Genomic DNA, 24224 nt, shown 5'->3' on the forward strand with positions numbered 1-24224 from the left:
TTTTTGAAGGGCGGGTTGCCTCTTCCAACAGTTCAGTGGATGACCAGTGACGGTCAGTCTGTCTTCAGGGTGGATTTATAAGAGACATCAGGTAGAGCTCCTGCTGTAACAGGATGGTCTAGTAGGTGGTGCACTGCCTTGAGACTATGGAGGTCCAGGTTGTGTCCATGGCTTGGCCACGCACGACCTTTGTGGTCTTCTGTGAATTATTTAAACTCCCATCCATCTCAGCTCCAAAAAGAGAGTTCTCAGACCATGGAGGTGGTTGTTTCAGCTGGCAGATGACTCAATATTTTGTTACCTGGAGGACCTTTCCTGATTCAGCATTGTGGTTTCCACCAAGTTGGGACCTCCCTTGTGCTAGCAGATGAGTGAGACCTGGAATTGCCTTTAGAGCTTTTTTTTTTTTCCCTCCTGGGTAAATCCAGGCCTCACCATTCCCAAGAACAAACACCCCTGGGAACTAGCAAGCACGAGCCGCCCTCCTAAGGGCTGCCCTGTGCGGCCTTTTGGAGAACCTCAACCTTTTGCTCCTGAGGCTTTCCGCAAGGACCTAAGCACCCCATCCAAAAAATCACCTTCCCTGAAGGCTCCCCATCACGACACCGAGTAAGATTTGTGGGACCTATGTCTGCAAGCAGGCACACCAGCGTGCATGCATGCATGCATGTGTATGTCTTGGCAGTTCTGACTCAACATCCTTTCAAAAAGAGGCCCTGTGGTTAATCAGAGGAATTAACCACAGCCTCCGAAAGCGTCCTGCCAGCCAATCAGCAGGCCCTTCCCAAGGCCATTGCTGCTACAACAACGGTGGCGTTGTCCTATAGGAACGTGGGTCTTTCCGGTTAAATTTCTGAATGGGGCTCAGGGAGGCTTTTGTTCAGCTGGGCATAGTAACGCCTCACAACTGCCGAATTACCAAGAATCCTAAACTTGGAGTAGGATTTTTTTTATTTTATTTTTTTTTTTTTAAATTTTCACCATGGAGGCAAATGTTGTCCAGTTCAAAGAGGATTCCAGCTTGGCAGTGGGAAAAGTGCACCAGGCTTCAAAGGGAAGGAGTTGTTTTTTTTTTTCCCCTAAAGCTCTTGAATCTGATCACATTGGCTTTTTAGTGCCTGTTGCCTCCACAGATATATAAATATATATATATATATAAAAATACACGCATACACATACACCAGATTAATATTGGCAAGCGCACCACTCTACCAATGGAAACCGCAAAGAAACATTCACATATCTGGGGATTCTGATGTAACAGGGCTGAGGTTTCGCATTCCAGGACAGCGTTTCTAGCCTCAAATCAAAATCAGAGCTGTCATTCAGAACCCAGCGTTACTAATGTTATTGCAACCCAGCGGGTGGGGTGAGGGAAAGGCGGGAGGCAGGGGAGGAGGGATCGAGGAGAAAGATGCTGAATTGGTTGGTTTCTTTGGGGTTTATTTCTAATTTCAGACGATGAAAGGCGGTACACGCTAGGATGGTAGCAGGCATTTTAACCCTTTTCAGGCAGATATTCAGTAATTCCTGAGTTAAGCTGCATGCTCCAGCACACGATAAAGAAAAGCATCTCAATATTTAACGGAAACCTCAGGGTTTCTAAGCCCAACTCTAAAATATAGAGGGCCAAGAGAACTAAAACTTACTACAGGATTAATTACTATGAGCTCTCCTGCGACAGGGCCTTCTCCAATGGGACTTTGGCAAGCTAAAGTTGTGTCTGGATTAGATAACCACAGGCATAGGCTGCTTTTGATTTTAAAAAAGAATAAATGCAGGTGATTTCTTCTCATATCCCGCAGCCGAAGTGTATCCTCCCCATGTTTTCTGTGGTGGGTTGACACTCCACCAGCCTGGACACCAGTCATTCAGCAATGGTATGGCATAGCCTTATGGCTAAATTTTACAGTTCCAGCAAAAATCCCAGGTCAGTGGGCATTTTGTTCAAGCAAAAGTTGCCAAGTGATCTCTGGATTTGGCTGAGAGTTTGTAAAGCGCTTTGGGTTCCTTTGGGATGAAAATGCTGCAAAACTCCCAGGCATGGGATTAACCCAACTCCATCACTAGTCCTTTGCAAAAATCCCGGCTCCCCCCAGTCATTAGGAAAGATGAATACCGCTTTCCAAGCTGCTCTTATGTCAAAAAGACGACATCAGGTGTGATTGCTAAAGGTTTCCCAGACCCACAGCTGTACACCCCCAGCAGGTATGATAGCCTGAATCTCTGTGCTGCTACCACGGTTGTGTTACGATGCAGTAGGACGCGTTCTAATGTGACGCTATTTTTTCCATCGTTTGTACTGCAGGAGGTCTTTGATCGCCTCTATTTGATTTATACTGTTGGATACTCCATCTCTCTGGGATCCCTCACAGTTGCTGTCCTTATCCTGGGATACTTCAGGTAGGCGGCTCTGTTTCTACCTAAGCAAGTTGTCACTAGACTGGAAAAGCCTCAGGCTTTCCTAAAGGATAAAACTGGGGTGGCATGTGCTTCTTCAGCAAGCCACAAGAGGTTGCATCTGTGCTTTGGGCTGTGTTAGTGTCACTTAGGTCAAACTTCTCGGGGGATGGTGGGTGGGATGTTTGAACTTCTTCCGCTCGCCTGCAATGGAGTTTTCTAGACCCTCTTTGTAGCAAACGGGAAGAGAGGCATCTCCAGGAAGAGGTTTGTCTCCCTTGGAAGACTGTCTAAGGTTTTCTGTCCCTATCACCCCCGCAGATGACTGGCTTAGATTTAGATGGCTACTTTCTAGATAGCTAAGGTTTCATAATGGAAATTCCACTCTAAACCCAAATATTCATGAAGGACAGACCAGTTGAAGGGGACCTCAGCCATGTGAAAGTGCCAGACTGACTCCTCCAATCTCCCCATGCTGCTGCTGTACCTAGGGAGCCAAAAATGACCACTCACTCTCCTAACTCTGGTTTTCTGCCCTCCCTTTCCACCACCCCTGCCAAGGGATGTAGACCCCTAAATAGCATTTTGAACCCGCCACATCCAGCCCTCAGACCTGGCTGTTGCATCTCCTTGCTGCTGTAGAGACCAGGGGAGGGAAGGGATGAAAGGTCTCGCTCACAGTTAGAAGTTTGTCCTTTGGGAAACCATACCTGGTGAGCTGCAGGCAGAGCTGGGTGCTGAGTCCCGATCCCCTGAGCCCCAGATTTGCCTCCCTTCGGTGGCTGGCACTGTCTTCTCCTAGCAGACAGCAGGACCCAGACAACAGCTGCGGAAGGAAATTCTCCACGCAGCAAACAGCCACGTGGTGTCTGCAGATAAACTCAGCAGCTCCCACCGTGCAAGCTCGAGCCGAGCCCCTGACACATACCGCTGGGGAATAAAACGTGGGGCCTTTGGTTCTAAAAGTGCTCAGACCACTCTGCAGTGAGCAAAAGGAGGTCAGGGGGATTTGCTTGGATAGCAGAGCGTCCCAGCACCCGAACCTGTGACACACACAAGACAAAGGGGACTGCAGACCCCTCCTGGAGGCACTTCACATGATTTAGTCCCAGAACCCATCCCTGCCACCACCCTCCTGTCTTCTCAACCCTTACCCCCACTGTTTTATTTCCTGCTGGACACTGGCAAGGTTGTTAAAGTATTTAATGTCCACATATGCAAATGCACTCCTAGTTTCAGGAGACATGCTCTCTCTTTCATCACGTAGTCGGAGCACCTCACTTACAGCCCAGGCTACATGGACGACTATGCTAGAGCATCTTTGTCCCAAGGATCAAAGCAGCAACAGGGACCAAGCCGGATTTTATTCCAGATAACACATAATCCAGAGATTCACTGACTACGTTTCAAATGCAGGGAGCAAAGCCCATCTTCATTTATACCTCAGCAGTTTCATTTGGTGTAATTTGTATTGTAAGAGCACAGGAAACAACCGTTATTACTGTGACAATCTCCCCCAAAGGAGAAGAAAAACCCACGGCTATTGTTTTTTATTTCCATTATTGGATCTGGGGATTTAAGAGAGTATAAACCCATTAATAGATTCCCGCATGGCTAGCCAGACAACAGAGCTATAGAGGACAGAAGGAGACCCCAGCGGGTCGGTTAGTTCCATCTTCTCCCCAAAGGCAGGATCACTGTTTCTAAAACACACCTCACAGATACGGGTCTAGCCCATTCACATCTTACCATCCAGCTTTCCCCCCAAAAGGATCTTAAAGCGCTTTACAATCAGCATTTGTGGGGTCATTGCTGCCATTGCTGGGGTGGAGCCCAGAAACTGCTCGACATGGATAGTGTCTCTAACGCCAAATGGAGAAAACAGCCCAGCACACTATAGTTACTACTATAGTTACTGCTAAATTTGGAGTGGGCACAAAGACTAGCAGTTTACAAGAACCTCTGCAAGGTTTTTAGTGGCCACAAGTTCTGTAGCCTTTGTAGTCCATTTCCTCTGCACAAAGTGCAGATAAATGTGAAGTCTTTAATGCAGGGTTTGGCTCTGAGAGGGGTAGATTTGTTGGAGGGATGGATTTAACAGGGAAAGGGACACACACAGGATACACGCTTCAGTATCAGTGAGCACTGTGCATGTGTGCTGCCTTCTGTCTGTACATCTTGGAAAATGACTGCACGTCTGATGCACACTCATTGCATGTGCACTGAACACCAGGGACACGCTCGTCATGCGCACACGAATGCACACGCCTCTCACTGCCCACGCACTGCACACCAGATTCTCCGAATGTACACTGCACGCTGGACGCCATGCTCATGGCACACACCCTGCGCACTGGCTGCACACCAGCTGCATTCAGCCTGTATTTCAGATGTGCACACACTCCACGCATGCTTCATACTGAATGCACCTCCTACTGCCTCCAGATGCATGTGCACTGCACACACAGTGTCCTGCACGTGCAAACTCATCACGCGGGTACTGCACACACACTGCACGCACGCTGCACTCCAGATTTGCACACACTGAGCACGGACTGCGTATCACATACCCTCCTCCGGCTGCATGTGCGCTGCACGCACACCATCCTCCAGATCTAGACTCGCTGCCCACACTGCCCACTTGCATGCGTGCTCACTACCCATGCCCAGTACCGGCAAAATGCATCCCTATTTCTTTCCAAGATTTCCCAGTCAGAACTAAAGGAGCTTAATGAGTACAGGCACAGCATTGTCCTAATGCAAAGTCTAATGCAGCAGTGTGCTGCAACCAAACCCCTGGAGTAGGTATTAATTCATTTACCAACCCCACGGGTGAACCGCGAGTGCAGGGCAGCAGTGGCACTAGCACTGCTTCCCCGTGGTGGCACAGTGCCGATCGGAGGAGCTGGGGGTCTTCAGAAGCAGAAGCGACCCTGAGTCTGTCCAACAGATGGGCTAAACTACTCCAATCCTTCCCTGTCTCCCCCTCCAGGCGTTTGCACTGCACTAGAAACTACATCCACATGCACCTGTTTGTCTCCTTCATGCTGAGAGCCGTGAGCATCTTCGTGAAGGACGCAGTCTTGTACTCCGGGTCAGCTTTGGAAGAGATGGAACGGATCTCGGAGGAAGACTTGAAATCCATTACTGAAGCACCTCCAGCGGATAAATCACAGTTTGTGAGTATCGCCAGAGCACCCGGCCCCTCCAGGCTTCATGCCTCTGTCCTCTGTTTAACACCTCGCCTCTTTCAGGTGGATTTTCCACCCTACTGAGGGACACCAGCTCCCCCCCCCCGGCTTTCTTCACCCTCCACAGCCTCTTCCCATCCCTTCCCACTCCCTCTCAATCCACTGGCCCAGAGGGACTGCCAAGCCCCAGAGCTAAGGAAGAGCTGTTCCCCCAGCGTTCAAAGGTAAAGCCAGGGTTGAGGTTTTGGATCCCTTCTACCACTACTATCTTGAACAGCTCCCCGATGCCACCCAAAGTGTATGGCTCTGGAAACTCCCCTGGCTATCCCAGCACAAGGCACATCAGTGCTTGCATTTCACAGCACGTACTTTTCCCACCACGAGGTGCAATTGGCTGATTTTCCACCTGGAGATCCTCCCTGAATGACCCATGGAGGCATCACTGTGCTGTAACATCTGTACCAGCCGACTGACAACCCAGATGTGGCAAAGCCATGGTTCAACGTGTCTTGGGAGGCTCTCAGCCTCTGCCAGAGCAGAGGCAGCTTGTGAGGAAGAAGGTCAGTGGTAGACATCTCACCTCACTGTAATTTTGCAGCAAACCATAGCTGGTTGCTCCCGTTATGATTTATCACTCCCATCTCTGAAAAAAGACATTTTAGAAGGGACAATGGAGGGATTATGAGGTATGATAAGAAAGGGTAGGGTTCATCTGCAAAAACCAGATGTCTACAAGGGAGACACCTTCATTCAATCCAGTCACCTCAGGTTCCATCTATGATCAGCTGAGTCAGTATGGTCAATACAGCCAGTCAAGTCAAGGGTATGATACACCACATCCTAAAATAAAAATTGAAGTGAGGTCAGGTGAACTTGTCTCCAGATGTATATGTTTCTTTTCACTGTATAGAAAGCTCAGATGGAGACATCTGCATTGTCCATGTGCTTGGGGGAGATGAAGCCCATCCTCAGGTTTCAAAGTTGTCCCCGCTCACTGAAGCTGTCTGCTCTTCTTGCCATTGGTCTCATCACAGATTTCCCATGGTGGATCCTAGGTATGACAGCTCATCACCCATGAATTGTTGGATGCTGCAGAAACAGACGAGGTAGATTTTAGTATCTAAGATCAAGGTTACCTTCAATGCACACAAAAAATCTCAGCTACCTCAAACATCCTAGTGGAGTGGCGAGTGGCTCTCGCAATGCAGCACCAAACTTTCCGCCTGTGTATTCATTCGGCTTCTCAAGTCTCTCACAGCTTGTGCTACTACCAGGGACCTGGCCACCAACACCCCTGCATAAAATCAGCATGTATGACGAGTCCCACTGTGCATCCAAGTCCCCCCAGATGGAAATAAGTTACCGTGTTTCCTTCCCATTTCAGAGATCCATTTCCTTAATTTGGTGAGTCTCTGGCTGGAGCACTCAGCACACTTCAAAACACTCCCTTTTTGGAAAGAACACAAAATGTTTTACTGCATTGTTTCCTGTTTCTCCTTGGGCTGGACTCGTTATAAGGAATAATTGGGGTAATATATTGCATTCTTTGAATATTAGCAATTTAATGGCATTTCCCATTCTGCCGAATTGAGAGGCAAACAAGTGATGAAGGCGAGAATTAATGTATTTCTTTTGTTTCCAAGTGAAGTGGGAGCTTCGTAATTATTGCCTGATGCTCCCTCTGTGTGAGTAGATGGTGATTTTTTGTAAACATAAAAATTATTATTAAACCTGGGTGGGGATTTTTTAATTAATCTTCCTTCTATTTTAACTCACTTCACCTGTAAAAGAAAATGGGTGTAAATATGTCCATATTTTATATATATACATATATACGTCTATAATCTGTGCATATTCATTTTGATTGGCAAAGGATTAGCGTAAGAGCTGGGCCAGAATAAAAAATTCTCTTTTTATTTACAAGGTACTTATTATTGACATTTTCTGCAAGTCGCTTGTATCCCTCTCAAAGTAAGGGGCAGCACGGAGATGTGCTGCTGCTGCGGGATGTGTTTGGTAGTTAGAAGTTGCCTGTGAAATCGGACTACCCAGAGTCCTAGCACTTCCACATTGACAAGAGATGGCATTATTTTTACCAATTAACCCTGTGCGGCATCCTTACTTTGCAGCCTTTCTCTACTAGGGCTGAGAAACGTTGGAACAAGGACAGCTTTGTCCCACTCTGCCAGAAGGGCAGGGGAGCGTTGAGTCACAGTCAGGGTTTTCCTTTCAAGAAAGCAAAGGATTGCAGGTCAGTGTGGAGTGAGAGTTCAGCTAATGCACCCATTTAAAATCAGCGTGTCCTGGAAGTCTCTACCAGGTCTCCCACCTTGCACCTCAGGTCTGTTCAGAAAACGCCTTGACGTTGTGGGTGAAATCCTCCATCTTCGGTTTGCTCTTGGAGGACCAGTCGCCAAAGCCTACAGCAGCCATCTAGGGTGTCTTCACACCCATTGAGGAAAGACAGGCAGCCCTGGAGGACCCTGTCTTGGACATCCATGACAGGATGGGGTGACTCACCCTCAGCACAGTGCCCGTATCTCTCCACGAGCTGAGGAGGGAGTTGTACTTCCAAGTGATATGATTTGCACCGGGTCACCCAGACCGAGGTGATTTGTCCACAGCCCTTCGTCCTCTAACCTGGACAAGAATCACAGGGAAAAGATGAAACACGGCTGTCCTAGAAAGCACGGGAGCCCCTCATCAGTTGGTTGGGGGAGAGTAGGGTCAGGTCAGCATCTCTCCACATGTGCCCTGTCCTCCTACACCTCCCAACTCACCCGCTATTGGAGACACGAAGTCAGGCTGAGGGGAAGCTTTCTTCTCAGTTGTTCATCTCTTCTGTTCTTGCACTGATTTTTCCCCCTTGTAAAAGCCCTGCAACAGGATTTTCTGATTTATTATTTTCCTTTCTCCATCTTGTTTTCCAGCCCATCTTGGTAAATTATGGCTTTCTGTCGAACAAGAATTTCACACCATGTTCCTCACATAACCCTGTCTTTCTGTGGTCGTTGCAGGTGGGCTGTAAAGTAGCGGTAACCTTCTTCCTCTACTTCCTGGCAACCAATTACTACTGGATTCTGGTGGAAGGGCTCTATCTCCACAGCCTCATCTTCATGGCATTTTTCTCAGAGAAGAAGTATCTTTGGGGATTCACATTATTTGGCTGGGGTAAGTCATGGCTGCTCCTTACGGCTGACCTGTAAGAAGCCTGCTGGAGGTAGTCTTTGAAGCAGATAGAGTATATACATAAATACAGGAGAGGGGACAGAGGCAGGGTGAGCATCAGAGACACAGTGACCCTTGCAAGGACAGGTTAGCTCTCTTGTGAAGCCTTTGTAATTTCTAAGTTGTGGTATTTACACTGTGGCGCTTCTAGGTTCTCTGGAAGGATCGGCCCAGGCATGGAGAGACAGCACATCTCGCCATCCTTCCAGGGCAGCAGATGTGTGCATGTGACAACTGATTTTAGTGCACCCTCTGAGTTATCCCCATCTCTGCCAAATGCCTCCTGCTGAGAAACAGGAGTTGGGCTGGAGGGGCGGAAAGTTGCATGAGGCTGTGAGCATCTGCTCCCAATGGCAGACCTAAGCTCTGATTTCCTACCTCAGATCTCAGTTGCTTTAAAAAGCTCTGGAGGATTCATGAGTGTTGGAGCACCAGTAGAAACCTGCAATTTGTGGGGAAGCCTTTTTTTTTTTCCTTTTCTTTTAACTTGGGCGTCTTTTCCTGGAGTAAGGAGAAAGGGGCGGGATGTGGGTGCAGGGAGGGTGCTCATTAGTGGAAGGCGTTGTGGGCACACACATTTCAGACGAGAATGTGCTTTCTGTTCATTTCTGGCATTAGCTTTGGCTTGCAAGGAGTTATGAGGTGCTGGTAGGCTGAGGACAATAAAACAACTGCCCACAGTTGTCTGAAGCGTGTGGACTGTAAGGGAGAACAGGAAATGTATTAGATGATCCTTGAGGACGTAACTAAGAATAATGGGGTGTAGGTCTACGAGAACTTACAGCAGGAAAAACCTGTTCAGAGGTGTCTATGGTTACCAGGTTCCAGGTCTAAAATGCACCTGGCCACATCCTGACTGCGTTTTAGGACAAGATTAATGTGTGTACCACACCATCCCCATTCCAGCACATGATTTCTTCTGGAAGAAAATCGCTGTCTCTAACCGTGGAGCTCTGAGCAAGTCAGATAGTGCAGGACCGAGTTTCTGGAGGACTGCAGGTTTTCGCTTTGTGAGAGCAAGCAAGGGATTCAGTAACCGAGGGCAGTCCAGCCCGCAGGACTCTCTCCAGCCTTCCTCCTTCCCAAGTGTGATATGGGGGAGAAGGGGACCACAAGCTCCTTGCTAACCTCACGTTCAGCTCGTGCGTAGATCAGAAACTGCCGGTACTGCCATATGATAAAGATGGGAGGTGGAAACATGAGTCCCAAAGTAGGCATCCATCTCTCAGGCAAAGTCTAGTCCCAGCCAGCTGGTAGGTTTGAGGGAAAATAAATAAATAAATAGGTATTTTGGGGACAGGGTATTTCTTACCTCAGCTGCCGTGAGACAGAGAGGACTTTCGATGTCATCTCTTTTTTAAAACAAACGAACAAAAACCAAAACCAAACAAAAAAAAACCTAAACCCCCACCCTCTTCCAAACCTTCAAGCTATCTAAAATTTGCTTCTCAGAAAATGGCACTCAGCTGCACAGAGCAGACTTAAAGAAGCAATTCCCCAGAGCAAATTCTGGAAGAGAAGGAAACAGTTGAAAAATAATGCCATATGTTTAACAAGAAAAACCAACTTGATGCTGCTCGTAATACAGCCAAAGGAAAACAGTCTAACAGGCATGGGTTCCTCTCATTAATTCTTCCAACCACTGCCAGAGTATAATCATTTTATCAGAGCGACCACAAAGCTGAAGTCACACCTGTCACAACACCAATCATCTATGTGCTTCCAAAAGTTTGAGGCCGCTCAATTTAAATTCCTCTGGAATGAGAACATAGGATCCCTCCAGTTGCATTTGTTTTTGCTTTGTTTTGATTAGCATGATAATGTACACACACACCCCCGCACAGACGTACTGCTTTGATAGCTTTTGGGCACTGGAAAGGGCAACCCAATCCAAGACCCACTGGAGTCAGTGGAAAAACTCCAGTTCCCTGCAGTGGGCACTGGATCCTGCCCATACCACAGCAATGAATGACAGGGAATCAGCGATAAATAATTACGACATTCCACATAGGTACAGAAAAGACAAGTTTGCCCCAAAAGCTGGGATTTTTTTTCTTGCTTGTGTAACAATAAACAGCGGTGCATTTATCCTGCCTGGAAATTTCCAAGGTGGGGATGGGGACCAAAAATCACCCTACAGCATCTTATTTCCAGGCTACTGAAGAAACCAGATCATATAGTTACTCTTTGATGTCAGACCCAAAGATTTCTGTTGAGTCTTTTCAATCCACATCCTCACTGGCACAAGGGAGCATGGCTCCGTGAAAGTCCGCAGCGCCCTTCTTGCAAGGGAGACACTGATGACAGAAAGGAACTTGTTCCTTGCCAGCACCCAACAAAAATAAATAAATAATGATATTATGGGCAACAGTAAATTCCCCAGCAGACTTCAAGTTCCCTGCAGCTGTTTTATGAAGGAAGTCTAAAAAGCATGACCAATAGCTAGAAAACCCAAGCTGATTCCACTGGTATTTTTCCTTCACACCATGTTAATTCCCCCCCGGCCGGCTGGACTGCGCTGGCTTTCAGCTACGGTGCAAAAGAGGGTTACAAGGAGACCTGGAAAAGACAAATAGATCGATGTGTTACTGTTAAAGGTGCTCAGGTCCAAAAACCCGTGCTGGTGAGCCCTGCATGTTTATCTAAGCAGAAATCATCCTTGCCTGAAAGTATTCGTACCTAATAGGACAAAAGGCCTAAGAGGGTATTATTAGCCCTATTTAATATTAGGAAACTGTGACACAGAGGGACTGAAAAAACACAAGCATTGTTCCTCAGAGAGGTTTTCAAATAGCAGGGAACCGAGACCAGATTTCTCCAGACCTACATAAGGTCTTTATTCATAAGCTTTCTTCTAGCAGTCGCTTTGCAATCGCCTCTCTTACAGCTTTGACACATGCATGAAAGCCATTTTTCCAACTGCTAGGAGACGTACACAAGAAAAGCGGCAGAGGGGAGGAAAGGGGTTGGGGTGGCCACCAAACTTTGCCCAGCTTGAGGTTTGCACTTTTTCCAGCTGATGGGGAGATACCTGACTTTATAGCACCTGCATTGTACACACTGTGTGTATTGACTGGAAATGCACAGCGCATACAATGTGGATTCTGTAGAAGTCGCTCACGGCATCGCCGCCCGGTGGGGTTCATCCTGCGTCACACCGGTCGTGCATGTGGGGTACATACGTGCAAGGGGGAGGACGTGCATGCATGCATCCACTCCTGCATCTGTCTGTGCTTACAGCCATCCAGGAGATCACAGGCTTCTTGGAGACTCACTTTCCTTTCCTTGGTGGGTTTCTGGTGATGCCAGAAAGACATGGACCTGCTCGAGCAGGTTCAGAGGAGGACCACGAAGATGATCGGGGGCTGGAGCACCTCCCCTGTGAGGACAGGCTGAGAGAGTTGGGGTTGTTTAGCCTAGAGGAGAGAAGGCTTTGGGGAGACCTTATAGTGGCCTTCCAGTACTTAAAGGGGGTCTACAGGGAAGATGGGGAGGGGCTCTTTATCAGGGAGTGTAGTGACAGGATGCGGGGTAGCAGTTTTAAACTGAAAGAGAGTAGATTTAGGTTAGATATTAGGAAGAAATTCTTTACTGAGAGGGTGGTGAGACACTGGAACAAGTTGCCCAGAGAGGTGGTAGATGCCCCCTCCCTGAAAGGGTTCAGGTTGGATGGGGCTTTGAGCAACCTGATCTAGTGGAAGGTGTCCCTGCCCATGGCGGGTGGTGGGAACTAGATGATCTTTAAGGTCTCTTCCAACCCAAGCCATTCCATGATTCTATGATTCTATGACGCATCTAATCACATGTGACTTTGCTGCTCACAGAGCTGCATCCTTTTGGGTATCTTGCTGTTTGTGGATATCTTTAGATGTCTAACTTTGAGGACATCAGTCCTGATTTTCTGGTTAGTGGCTCTCCCATCAATGGGCACTGTGAGTGCTCAGCAGGAGGGATTGTCAGTCTTGGGACATCAAAGACCAGGACTTTCAAGTGGAGGCACCAAAAAGTCACCCTCTGAAAGTAAAAGAGATGCTGGAGGCAAAGCTAAGCCTTCTGACTCTCCAAGTTGAAAGACTAGCTTACCAGAGTGGGAGGAAAAGATCGAACTCTAGAAATTACCTAATGGCCCAAACAGTCCATGTTACATGGATGTAGAGAGAATCCAAAAATGAGGCAGAGGAAAGGGAGGGGGAGGATTCATACCACTTTTTGAAAATTTAAGAACATTTTAAGAACATTTACGATTGTTCACATTGCAAAAAAAGAACAATGTAAGAGATGCAGAAAGACAAATGTAGCAATAAAACTGGTGCCAGGAATTTGCTCTGTATGTTTTGCAGAAAATGTCAAAGATCCTTTTCCTAAGCTTGCCTAAACAGAGTGAGGCAGCAGTGCACAGGGCACAATAAATCCACACACAGGGATTTTTTAGGTATAATTATTTTCTCCTGTATATTTTATTGTTGCTAGAAACCTTGAACACAGCACAGGATTAGTATGAAAGGGAACAGTGTCTCTTCTGAAGTGCACAACAGGCTAGTGGGGAACAAGTACGTGTCAAATGCATCTAAACCTCCGAAACAATCCATCTTTCAAACTTAGAGCTTCACAATCGCGGGTGAACATCCACCATCTCGCAAGCAGGCAGCAGGCATGTCGGCCTCTCAACATGGCCAGTTTCTCGGTTAATATAAACTTGAATATTACCAACGATATCAACAAAGTTACATGCATTTAAGCCTTTGATAGCTCAGCCAGTAGTTCGGAGCATGCACGTTTTTTTCTTAGATAGGTGATTAACAGTGAGGAGGAATAGACGGTGCTTGTTACGATAAATCATCACCTTCCCCAAGCCCTCAGCTTCAGCACGCTCACGGGTTCCCAGTGCAATAGGTTAAGTATTTTCTTTCCAATGCCAGCCATCGCAGGGGATTGTAAAGCAGGGTGCATTCCTTATAAATGTATCTTTGTAGGCAGCGCTGCTGCGCTGGTCCTGAGTGAGGCTCTGTGTTTAATTATTTATGCTTTCTTATATTACCATGGCATTTAAAGGTTCCAACCAAGATAACGGCCCTGTTGTCCATATGTGTATGAGACAGGCGTCCCTGCTCCACACCCCAGCTCAGGAAAGCACCCGTGGTCAGGAAAGCCTTTAAGCACTCTAATGAGACTTAAGTGCATGCTGAAAGTTAAGCGTGTGCTTATGCATGCCGAGCCCCAATAAGCTTAGACTGTGAACAGCATATTTACAGTCATCGGTGATAAATGTCGCCTTTATTTATTTTTTATTTTTTTTTTCACCTGAAAGGGGCTATTCTTCTTGAATTTGTAGAAGCTACTGTGGATTTGATCCTGCCTTTTAAGGGAAGCCAGTAGGGGACTCAGTTGTACAAATAGAGCAGAACTGGACCCTAAAAAAATAAATAGAAGATTGCGGTTGGATATTGGTGATTCTTTTACGTTTCACAGGGAAAAGATGATGCCCAGTGTTACTGTGCTGAAATGAGGATGGTTCATTTGGGAGTGAACCTTTGGCTAGAGTATTTTGCAAGCATTACCCTAAATTCTAGCATTTATCTGCTTCATGCAGCAAGTCTGTCACGCTTAAAGAGCTTCTAATCCATCCAGCCCTGTGCTTGGAGATACGGTCTGAGCCTGACTCCAGATCCACCTTTCCTTGACACCAGGGGAAGGGAACAAATGTCTTGAGAAAGGTGTGCTGCAGGAAACCCTTCCCTGCTTCAAACCGAACCAGTTGGCTAGAGCCGGTGTCAGTCACCCAGGTTCAAGCACTGCAGGCTATGTCTCTCTAAGGTAGTGCTAGAGGACAGGCACGGGAACTTGATGATTTATCCTGCGAAGTCCATGGCCCATCTCAGGCCCAGACCTGAGCATCTCCCAAGCACGAACCAGGAGGCAGCTTAAGCCTGGACCACTCCTGGCCAGCAACTTGGGAAAGCAAGCTGCTCCATTTTGGAAGCCAGGAGAGTTTAGTAGGTTGGACGTGTCCAGACCATAACATTTGTCTTCCAGAAAATGCTCCCTGCTACTGTTTGGTTTACCATTTGGACTACAGAAGAGATGTGAGACCAAGATCAGGCTTTCCTAGTCTAAATTATGCTTGAATATTTAAAAACTGCTTCTTCCACTTTCCTCTAGCCCACTCCACCTAGGCTTACGGTAACGGAGCCCTCTAGTCCCCCTACTCACCCCATTTGACCTGTGTTTTTTTGCAGGACTCCCTGCTGTATTTGTTACAGCGTGGGCCAGCGTGAGAGCCACTCTAGCTGACACAGAGTAAGTCTCATCAGATTTTCTCTTCTCCCTTTTACGTGTGATGCTTTTGTGGGGCTTTTGGCAACAGTGACTTAGTGGGTAAATCAAAAGGAAAAAAGGAACAAGGCAAAGCCAGAAGTGATTTCTACTATGAAGTTAGCAAACTTTGGGGGGGGGGGGCAGGGAAGGATAAAGGTGGGTGCAACTTTCCGAGCTTTCTTTTCATTTTACAGAATTTGATAAATGTGAACGCCTGGGGCTAACGGGGACTGCTCAGAGCTAGGCAGGGACAGGACAGGGATCTTTAAAATCCTGAATGAATGGGAATAAAGTTGGGAGATAGCAGGTTCAGCGCAGTCAAAGGAGGCGGTTCGGAGCTGGTGAGGTGGTGAAGCTGCAACTCCTCACTGCAGGAGGTGTGGATGCCAGCATGTCCTTAGGTTTAAAAAGCATTTGTACAAATTCATGGAAGATAAATTCCTCCAGAAGCATTAAATACTCAGTAATGTTCTGGCTCAGGAAGCTGTCCTGAACTGCAGGTTGTTGGAAGAATATTCTAGAAAAATATCACTACCTGCTTGCCTGTTCCACATTAAATATCAGCTTCTGGCTACTGTCAGAAATAAGATACTGGATCAGTTGCTTCTTTGGTCCTACACATGCACCCTCATGGCTTCATATTTTTACAGTATGCTGAATGAAGGATCCGTAGCATCCAATCTTCAAACCCCAAAACAATCACATTTTCCCCCAATAACGCACAGGCTTGACCACACGATGGGTTTCATCTGCCCACGATCTGCCAGCAAAAGCGTGGGGGTCCCCAGGCAACATTTCACATGGCTTTGCCTGGGAGGAGACTGCTTTCCAAATGGGATTTCAGCTCCAGGCTTGGAAGGAGAGAGTAGCACAGCTACTGGAGTGTGATGCATCTGCATTGGCACAGGCTCATCCTCGTAGAGCCTTTCAGTCAGCACCAGTGGTTTCTCTGCCCCTGCCTCTCGCTTTCCTTGAATAGCTGCCTGGGCAGCATTTGGCCCGTGAAATGAAAACTGCAGCTGCCATGTGGGGGCTGTCTGGCTCAGATAAAGAAAAGCCTGTGGCACTCCTCTCTCCGTGGTTGGAGAGAATTCAAACAGAGTAATTAACACTGAGTGACCTTATTCAATGGCTGCTGGAAACGCCTGGGAGGAAATAGTGTTCAGCCCCTTCTTGGCAGACAGAGGACCGTAGCCCAAGATCCACGCCACCAACAGTTTGCCCTTCCAGTCCTCACTTGGATAAGGGCTGAAGATGAAAAGGAGATAAAGACTTTTGTGGGGCATGGCTGGGTCTCACTGCAAGAGCAGGGCTGAAGGAAGCACAGGAACTGAATGTAGAACCACAGCATCGTCCCCATCACCGTGTCTTCAGACAGGACCTGTCCCCATGCAAAGTTATGCGGGTTTATTCCAAGGGGTAATATTAGGCCATTTCAGCCTCTCTTGTTTTCATGAAAGCTGGATTGCTCTTAGTGTAGTTTTTTTCTGGTAAGGAGGTGAAGAAGAAGTGGAAGAGGGTGGGTTCCTGCCCAGAAGGACAAGTCTTGATGACTGTGGAAAGAGCTGTTCCACCATCTGGAGAGCATAACTTTAAACGCGTTTAGTAGTGGTTTCAGTATTGAATAGTATAACAGCAGGAGAAGGGCTATTTCGAAGCCATGCTGACTGAAGGCAGGTTGGAGCTAGGTCCTTCCACCACACCGGGCTTTGGAGGAACCCATCCTTCCAAGGTGGATTTATCCAACACGACACTTGAGTCTGTTGCTCGTTGTACCCAATGATTACCTGATGGGATGTCCATCTCTTCTCAGGTGTTGGGACTTGAGTGCTGGCAATTTAAAATGGATTATTCAGGTGCCCATCCTGGCAGCTATCGTGGTGAGTACTGGCTGACTGCGAGGGGTGGGAGGCAGTGCCTTTGGTCGATGCAGGCTCAGTGGGAAGAGTTGAGCCAGGCTGCTCTACTCTAATCACCCTGTTAACACAGCTCCTGCCTTAATAGTGTGGAGTCTCTATATATCCAGTTTAAGGGCCTTATATTTGACCTGCCTGTAAGTTTGATAGCTGCATGTGGCAGAGGGGTTTATGAGCAACTTCAAGTTTTGCTTAGGAGAGAAAAAAGACACAAGGGTAAGACCCTAAAATCGTTAATGAAACAAACATTCAAGCCAGTATTTCCACCCCATGTGATACTGGAAACCCTCAGGGGTCATAACACGTTCTCACCAGGCATCTCCAGTGGGAAGAACTGCAATTTGGGTTCTGTAGCTGGACCAAACCTTTTCCCCAGGCGTGCTTCAGTGTCATCAGACTGTTTCAGACTCATCTTTCTGAACTGATAAAAGCTTGGGATACCTCAAAGGTGGGGACAAAAGTTAAACCACCCCAGCTATGATCGGACATGATGTTAATCACTGATGGAGGATCACTTCAGCCCTCACCCAGGAGTCAGAGGGGACAGAAAGGATACAAGTGACATTATCCAAACACAGGACTGAGCTCTCACAAGCTGGAGAGGTCATTATAAGAAGTGATTATCTGCACAAGGGGAATTTGGTGGGTAGTTATGTGTTTGCTTGAGCAGGGTCCTAATTAGCTAGAGAACCTGCTTTCACAGTTTTCATGAATTACCCTCTTTCCTCCCTCTGTCTTTCTCTATGGTTCTCCATTACTCCATCTTCTGATGGTTAGATGAGTGCATGCAAAAGAGCTTGTCCACTCCCACGCATCCTAGTCCCCCTTTACATTCATCCACGAGTAGCTGAGTGGAGTCAGTAAGAATCTCTCTGTAGTCTTCAGAGGGTTTTGCATCAAGCTCTATATACTTCCTTCTGACTCACAAATCAGGAGGCCTTGGAAGATGATCAGTGTGGGTGAGAAGAAAATCAGACCATCTGCATATAAACAGCAGGAAAGTTTCTGAGGTGAATATGCTCATATGTGCAACTAGGTGAGCTGCTTTGGACTTGGGGGGGCTTTTTTCTTCATCAGAATTTCCTTTCGGTGGAAATTCTCCACCTGGCTCTAGCAATGAGTTCTGCACCTTGGAAGAAACGAATCACCAAGCCCACATCATGGTCATTGGAAACGAAATAGTAGGACGGAGAAGAAAGTTCAGATAGTTCAACTAGATGAATGCCAGCAACCCCATTGCATTTAATTTAAAGCCCAATTAGCAGAGGAGAAAGAGCTCAATTGAGGCTCGTCCTTGTAAAAATAATGTTTCTCCATGAGGCTCTGCTGTGCTTGTATCCTGGCTATTTGCAAATGCAGCTATTTATCATGCAAAAATATTCTGTGGGTTGTTTCTGTTTAATTTCTGTGGGTTCATATTGTTCACTTGGCTGCCTTTTCAATTCCCACACTGGCTGGTCATATGTTGCTGGACTAAGTTAAGCATTTTCTGGATGTACTTGCAGAGAATTTGGAGGCTGAGGGGCTTAAAATCCCGCCACTCTGCAGCTAGCTTTGATGTTATTCAGTTGTCTGGATTTCTTTTAAAACTTAGCACATGTTTCAGGAAGTCAGAGGAGTTTCCCTCCTGACTGTGATAAGGTTGGCCATCTTCCATTTAGCCGACAAATGCAGAACGAGATCCCACTTTTGAGCCTTTGAAGCTAGAAAAACTCATATGAGAAACAAAGCCTGCCTTTTTTTTTCCCTTTCAGATTGGTTTCCAATGAAAATGAATTATATGCCCCCAGGCTGTGTGCTTCTCTGCCTGTCGGTCTATCCATCCCTCCCTTATAACTTTTGTGCCAGTCAGTAAATTCCAACCAAATGTAACTAAGGGAATGGGGTTGCATGGATGTTAAATTCCCACAAACCTCATGAAAACAGTCAGATAGATACGGGAGAGAAATTCTACTAATGCCCCTTCAAGGGAGAGGGTGTAGTACGACCTTACCCCCTTTTTAACACAGAGGAGAGCTGTTCAAAATGAACTTGCACCTCATTAAAGGAGAAGGAATCCAACCACAGAAGACAAAGCCATAGCAAAACAGGCTCTGTTCATTCAATGGCTCAGGGAACTACTTGTTTTAACAGTGAGGATAATTAACTGTTGGAATGACTTACCAATGGTTGTGGTAGGATCTCCGTCATGGAAACACTGAAACCCAGATCTGCTATAGCTCAAACAAAAATGAATACAAGAAGGTCTTACGGACTGTGTTTTGCAGGAGATCAAACTAGATGTTCACAATGGTCCCTTCTGGCGTAAAATTATGAGATTGTGTGTGGCATGGTAACTTGTTTCCTTGAAAAGCTGCTATACTGGCATCTGAGAAGTCAAATGACTGCTGCAAGCCTCCAGAGAAACCCATAGGCATCGGCGTTAGCCCAGCAACATCGATCTGCCCAGTGCAGACAGTAACACAATGGTTCTGCTTGTGGCCTTGCCATAGTCCCAACAATGGGTTTGTCTGGGGCAGCAGCAGGAGTAATCCCAGCCCCAGTGAAACCAGTCTCTGAAGAGTTCCAAAAAGCTGAGAATCCCTCAAACGTCTCCCCATTTTTCATCTCTGTTAAGTGGCAGTGTAGCCATGAGGTGTTGCCGTTACCTTTTGCTGCATGGGTCACCATGAGCATGTTCCTGTAGGACCAGATTAGCTTGGTTGAGCAGCTGGCCACAAGATGGGTTCATAGATGTGGCTCCCTGCCACACCCTTACTGTCCTTACCTGGTCCATCCTAAACACTCCTCCAGAGGGAGAGTTAGCAGTAGACATACAACAGAAGTTTTACAGTTATATTGCCCTTCTGCATTCTTGATCTGTCATCTCTAGTTAGATCTACTCTGTGTCTTAATCATGGTGCAGTTTGCTTGCTCTTCTTTCCTTTTGCACATGGAAATATGGAAAGGCATCCTACTAATGCTTCTCTTAGCCTGAGGAGATCTTAATCTTGGGTGGGCTGCAAGAGACAAATATAACCTAATTTCACTTTGCTCCCTAGACCTCGAACTAAGTTTGAGAGGTTTATGAGGCCATGAAAATGACCCATATCACTGTATGGAGTTTTAAAAAAAGATGTGAAAAATACTGAGAGTTGTCTGTAGTCCATACCTCAAAAAGCCTGGTAAGCACTGCCTTATATATCGATAACATACCCAGTTATCAGGTGTCTGCTGGGCCGACTAGCTCAGATGTAGGTGTTTCCATGTGAGACGCCCACACTTTGTCAGCGAAAGCCATTCCCTTCTCTCTCTCGACCATTCAGGTTAAACACAGCTGACCAGATCCCACCAAACACTGGGTCTTTCCTGGGGAGCTCATCCCTTCTACAGGACAAGTTCTCTCCTAGGAGGGGCTTCACACCCAGCATGCTCAGGTCACTGCTACAGCCCCTTGACTCATCTTGGGGAAAGCATTGACTAAACAACACTATCATCATCTGGATCTTTTTTAACAGTTATCCTTTCTTTGTTGGTTTTTTTTCCCACCTCTTCCAGGTAAATTTTATTCTTTTTATCAATATTATCAGAGTCCTAGCAACCAAGTTACGAGAGACGAATGCAGGGAGGTGTGACTCAAGACAACAGTACAGGTGAGTCACATACTCTCTCCACTTTTTGGGAGATGTCAAAGTCCTTGTTTCACCCCCTTGACTACAGAGGGAGCCCAGGGTGACTAGTTCATGGTACCTACACTCTAGACACCTAAAATAAGGTGAGAAGAATGCTGTCTTCCAAGTCTGGTAATGCAGAATGAATCAACAGCAGTTTAAACATCTCCTAAACCTTTCAAATCCAACCTGGGAGACCTGCCTCATAGGTTAAAGAGAGGAATTCAGTCTCTTCAGCCAGTTTGGAAGTGACTGTGCTGTCCTTGAACCAAGAGTGCAAAAATAAAAGCATTGCTTATGCTGTTGAAGCCCCTAAAACTTGTACCAATTCATTTATTTCTATTTATTTCCCTCCTGTGCTTTGTAAAACTTGGTTTATTTGTTAAATCTGCCCTTCAGCGGGTGTTTCAGTGCTTTTGCTGAAATGAAAAAGGATTCCTGACTCTTTGCTGGAAATCTGACGTTTCCTTGTTTATTTTGTTTTCCTTTGTTCTGCCAGCTCTTCTCTCTTGATAATTTAGTATATTTGTAGCATGGTCAAACTGGACAGAAAAAGCAGATTGCTGAGACACCTCAGCTGCTTGAGATGTCCCGAGGCTTCTCATAATCTCCTGAGCTGGACTGACCAGCATGACACATGCAGAGGGGGGAGAGCAGAATGGACAACTGTAAGGTCTTGCACCTGGGAAAACATAATCCAGGAGTGCAGCACAGGCTGGGATGTACCCGGCTGGGGAGCAGCTCTGTGGAAAGGGACCTGGGGATCATGGTGGACAAGCAGCTCTATGAGTGAACAGCGTGCTGCTGCGGCAAAGAAAGCCAACAGGATGCTGGGTTGCATCAGCAAGGGCATCACCGGCAGAGATAAAGAAGTCATTATCCCACTCTACTTAGCGCTTGTCGGGCCACGCCTGGAATATTGTGTTCAGTTTTGGTCCCTGCTATGCAAAAAAGATGTGGACAGGCTGGAGAGGGTCCAGAGAAGGGCCACAAAGATGATGAAAGGACTGGGAAGCCGGCCATATGAGGAAAGGCTGAGAGAACTGGGTTTGTTCAGCCTTGAGAAAAGAAGGCTTAGGGGAGACCTTATCACCATGTTCCAGTATTTAAAGGGTGGCTACAAAGAAGATGGAGACTCCCTTTTTGCAAGGAGTCACATGGAAAAGAGGAGGGGTAATGGGTACAAGTTACTCCTGGGGAGATTCCGATTGGACACAAGAGGAAAATTTTTCACAGTGAGAACAATCAGCCATTGGAATAATCTCCCCAGGGAAGCTGTGGATTCCCCAGCATTGGACACTTTTAAGGTTCAACTGGACAGGGTGCTGGGCCATCTTGTCTAGACCGTGCTTTTGCCAAGAAAGGTTGGACCAGATGATCCTTGAGGTCCCTTCCAACCTGGTATTCTATGATTCTGTGATTCTGTGATTCTGTGATTCTGTGATTCTATGATTTGGGCTGCAAACCATGAGCTCATTGCTACCATCTCACTCTCCAAACACAAGACATTTCATTTGAATGAGATTTGGCAGGAAAACACCTCTCCATTTTTCTTTGCTGTCCTGTCAGGGCTCTGATTTATCTATTGGTTTATTTCTCCCTGGCTGAAGCTTGCTATTAATTATGGTTTGGATGGGGCCTTCTCCTTTTAATGTGTTAAATTCCCTCAGTGGTTTCCAGTTGCTGGACAGAGGAGGTACCAGGTCTTTCTGGTAGTGATCTCTGCCTTTCTCAATAATTGCCTGAACTTGGTGACTTGCTGTAACTCTTGGCAGAAGGTTTAATCCTTCAGTTAGCATCACTTCCAGGCAAGGCTGGTTCCCTCAGGAACAAACCTAGCCAAGTACTCAGGGTTGTATTGTACCTCCCCCCAGCCCCCAGCATAGGTCCTATGCTGAGATGGAGCTGCTTCTTTAAAAAGGGGCTTTCCAAGTGATACTGCAGTCCAAAGCACCTCCTAAGAGTGTTCACCTCCTGCTTACCCCATAGTGTACTGTCCTCTTCCCCTTGGTATCTAGAGTAATTCTGCTCCTAGATGCACTTCCCCCTCCACCAGCCCTGCTCATTGCACAGGAGGCACTAACCCAGGGTGGACCTTCGTGTCTTGCCTCAATAAGCAGACAGAATCACAGAATCACAGAGTGGTTGAGGTTGGAAGGGACCTCTGGAGGTCATCTAGTCCAACCCCCCCCTGCTCAAGCAGTGTCAGCTACTGTAGGTTGTACAGGACTGTGTCCAGTCATTGTCATCTGAAGCAGAACCATCCTTTAGGGACAAGGGGATTTAGTGCCAGTGGGAGGCTGGGGGCTGGAAGCAGCACTGCACGTTTCTTTCCAGTCGCCCTTCCACCCTCTTCCCATGATCCTGACCCAAAGCTGGGGATGGTCTGAGGCTGAAAAAGTTGTCTTAGTGTCTTCATCTCCAGTACCCACAGCAGCATCACGTGGGCACATGCATGTGGAGAAGGTTAGACTAGCACATCAAGACATGCTGGAGGATGGGCTGGGTTGTGTCACATGCCATAAGAGAAGCAACAGTTTAAAATTGCAGGGGGACACGGTGCCTGTGGAAATGTAAGATATCCAAGCCTAGCCAAGGGGACATGTGAGCAAGAATGAAATTACACACGACTTGTGCCCAAGGTATGAGGTGGACAAGCTTGGCTGGGAGGTTCAGTCCATCCACTAATTTCCTCTGTGTCTTTCTCTTTCCTTGTTGCTACAGGAAGCTGCTGAAATCTACCCTCGTCCTTATGCCTCTGTTTGGCGTTCACTATATTGTTTTCATGGCTATGCCATACACAGACGTGTCAGGGATTCTTTGGCAAGTTCAAATGCACTATGAAATGCTATTCAACTCTTTCCAGGTATTGTAACTGTTAAACTATGGGGGCAAACAGTGAGAATTTCAACGGGGAGAGGAGGGAAATGAGCGCGCAAGGTTGTCTTTGGAAGCAGGGCTGTTTTTACAATACACCAGATTTCATTCACAAGGTGATTTGACAGTATTTTAGCATCAAGTATGTTTTATATTTGCAAAACACAACATATAAAGGCTCAGTGTGTCCAACAAAAAAAATACTCCTGTTGAAAGATAACTTGCCCCACAAAATAAATCCCTTTAGATCCAAGTTAGACGTAAGCTGGTAGAGATCCACAGAGACATGTTGTTTCACATTAGCTTCCAACTTGCTTGTCTCAAGTTGTCTGTCAGTCCTGTGAATGGATTCCTCAGTTCTAGGTTTGGGGAAAAGGCAGGTTCAGTTACAGGACTGGTCCTATATAAGACACAGCAGCAAGAATACGCAACTCTACACGCAGAGCAGTGTTTGATAGTCACTGCACACTCTTCCCTGAGAGATTAACTTTTGGCTCACATGCTACTACCTATCGTCATGGTTGACCAGCGTGGATTATGAAAGGTGGACAGTGGGTCTGGCCAGATGACAGTTTAGAGAAGCTGTAAGGGAGCTGGGGACCAAGCCTGCATTCACGTGCTTCCACAATTCCTGTTGGGTGCAGATG

At 46.8% G+C, this 24224-nt stretch overlaps 1 protein-coding gene across 1 annotated transcript in view; it reads left to right on the top strand.

Annotated features, from left to right (window-relative positions):
• Window positions 1–24224, top strand: part of PTH1R (parathyroid hormone 1 receptor) — a 135167-nt gene that overhangs the window by 98485 nt on the left and 12458 nt on the right. Inside the window, exons 5-11 of the mRNA XM_076332093.1 lie at window positions 2309–2403; window positions 5393–5579; window positions 8609–8762; window positions 15056–15116; window positions 16948–17014; window positions 20588–20682; window positions 23425–23566. Of these exons, the coding sequence (XP_076188208.1) occupies window positions 2309–2403; window positions 5393–5579; window positions 8609–8762; window positions 15056–15116; window positions 16948–17014; window positions 20588–20682; window positions 23425–23566 (801 nt within the window). The remainder of the gene's footprint in view (window positions 1–2308; window positions 2404–5392; window positions 5580–8608; window positions 8763–15055; window positions 15117–16947; window positions 17015–20587; window positions 20683–23424; window positions 23567–24224) is intronic.

This window comes from Aptenodytes patagonicus, chromosome 2 (assembly GCF_965638725.1).
Source record: "Aptenodytes patagonicus chromosome 2, bAptPat1.pri.cur, whole genome shotgun sequence".
Lineage (NCBI taxonomy): Eukaryota > Metazoa > Chordata > Aves > Sphenisciformes > Spheniscidae > Aptenodytes > Aptenodytes patagonicus.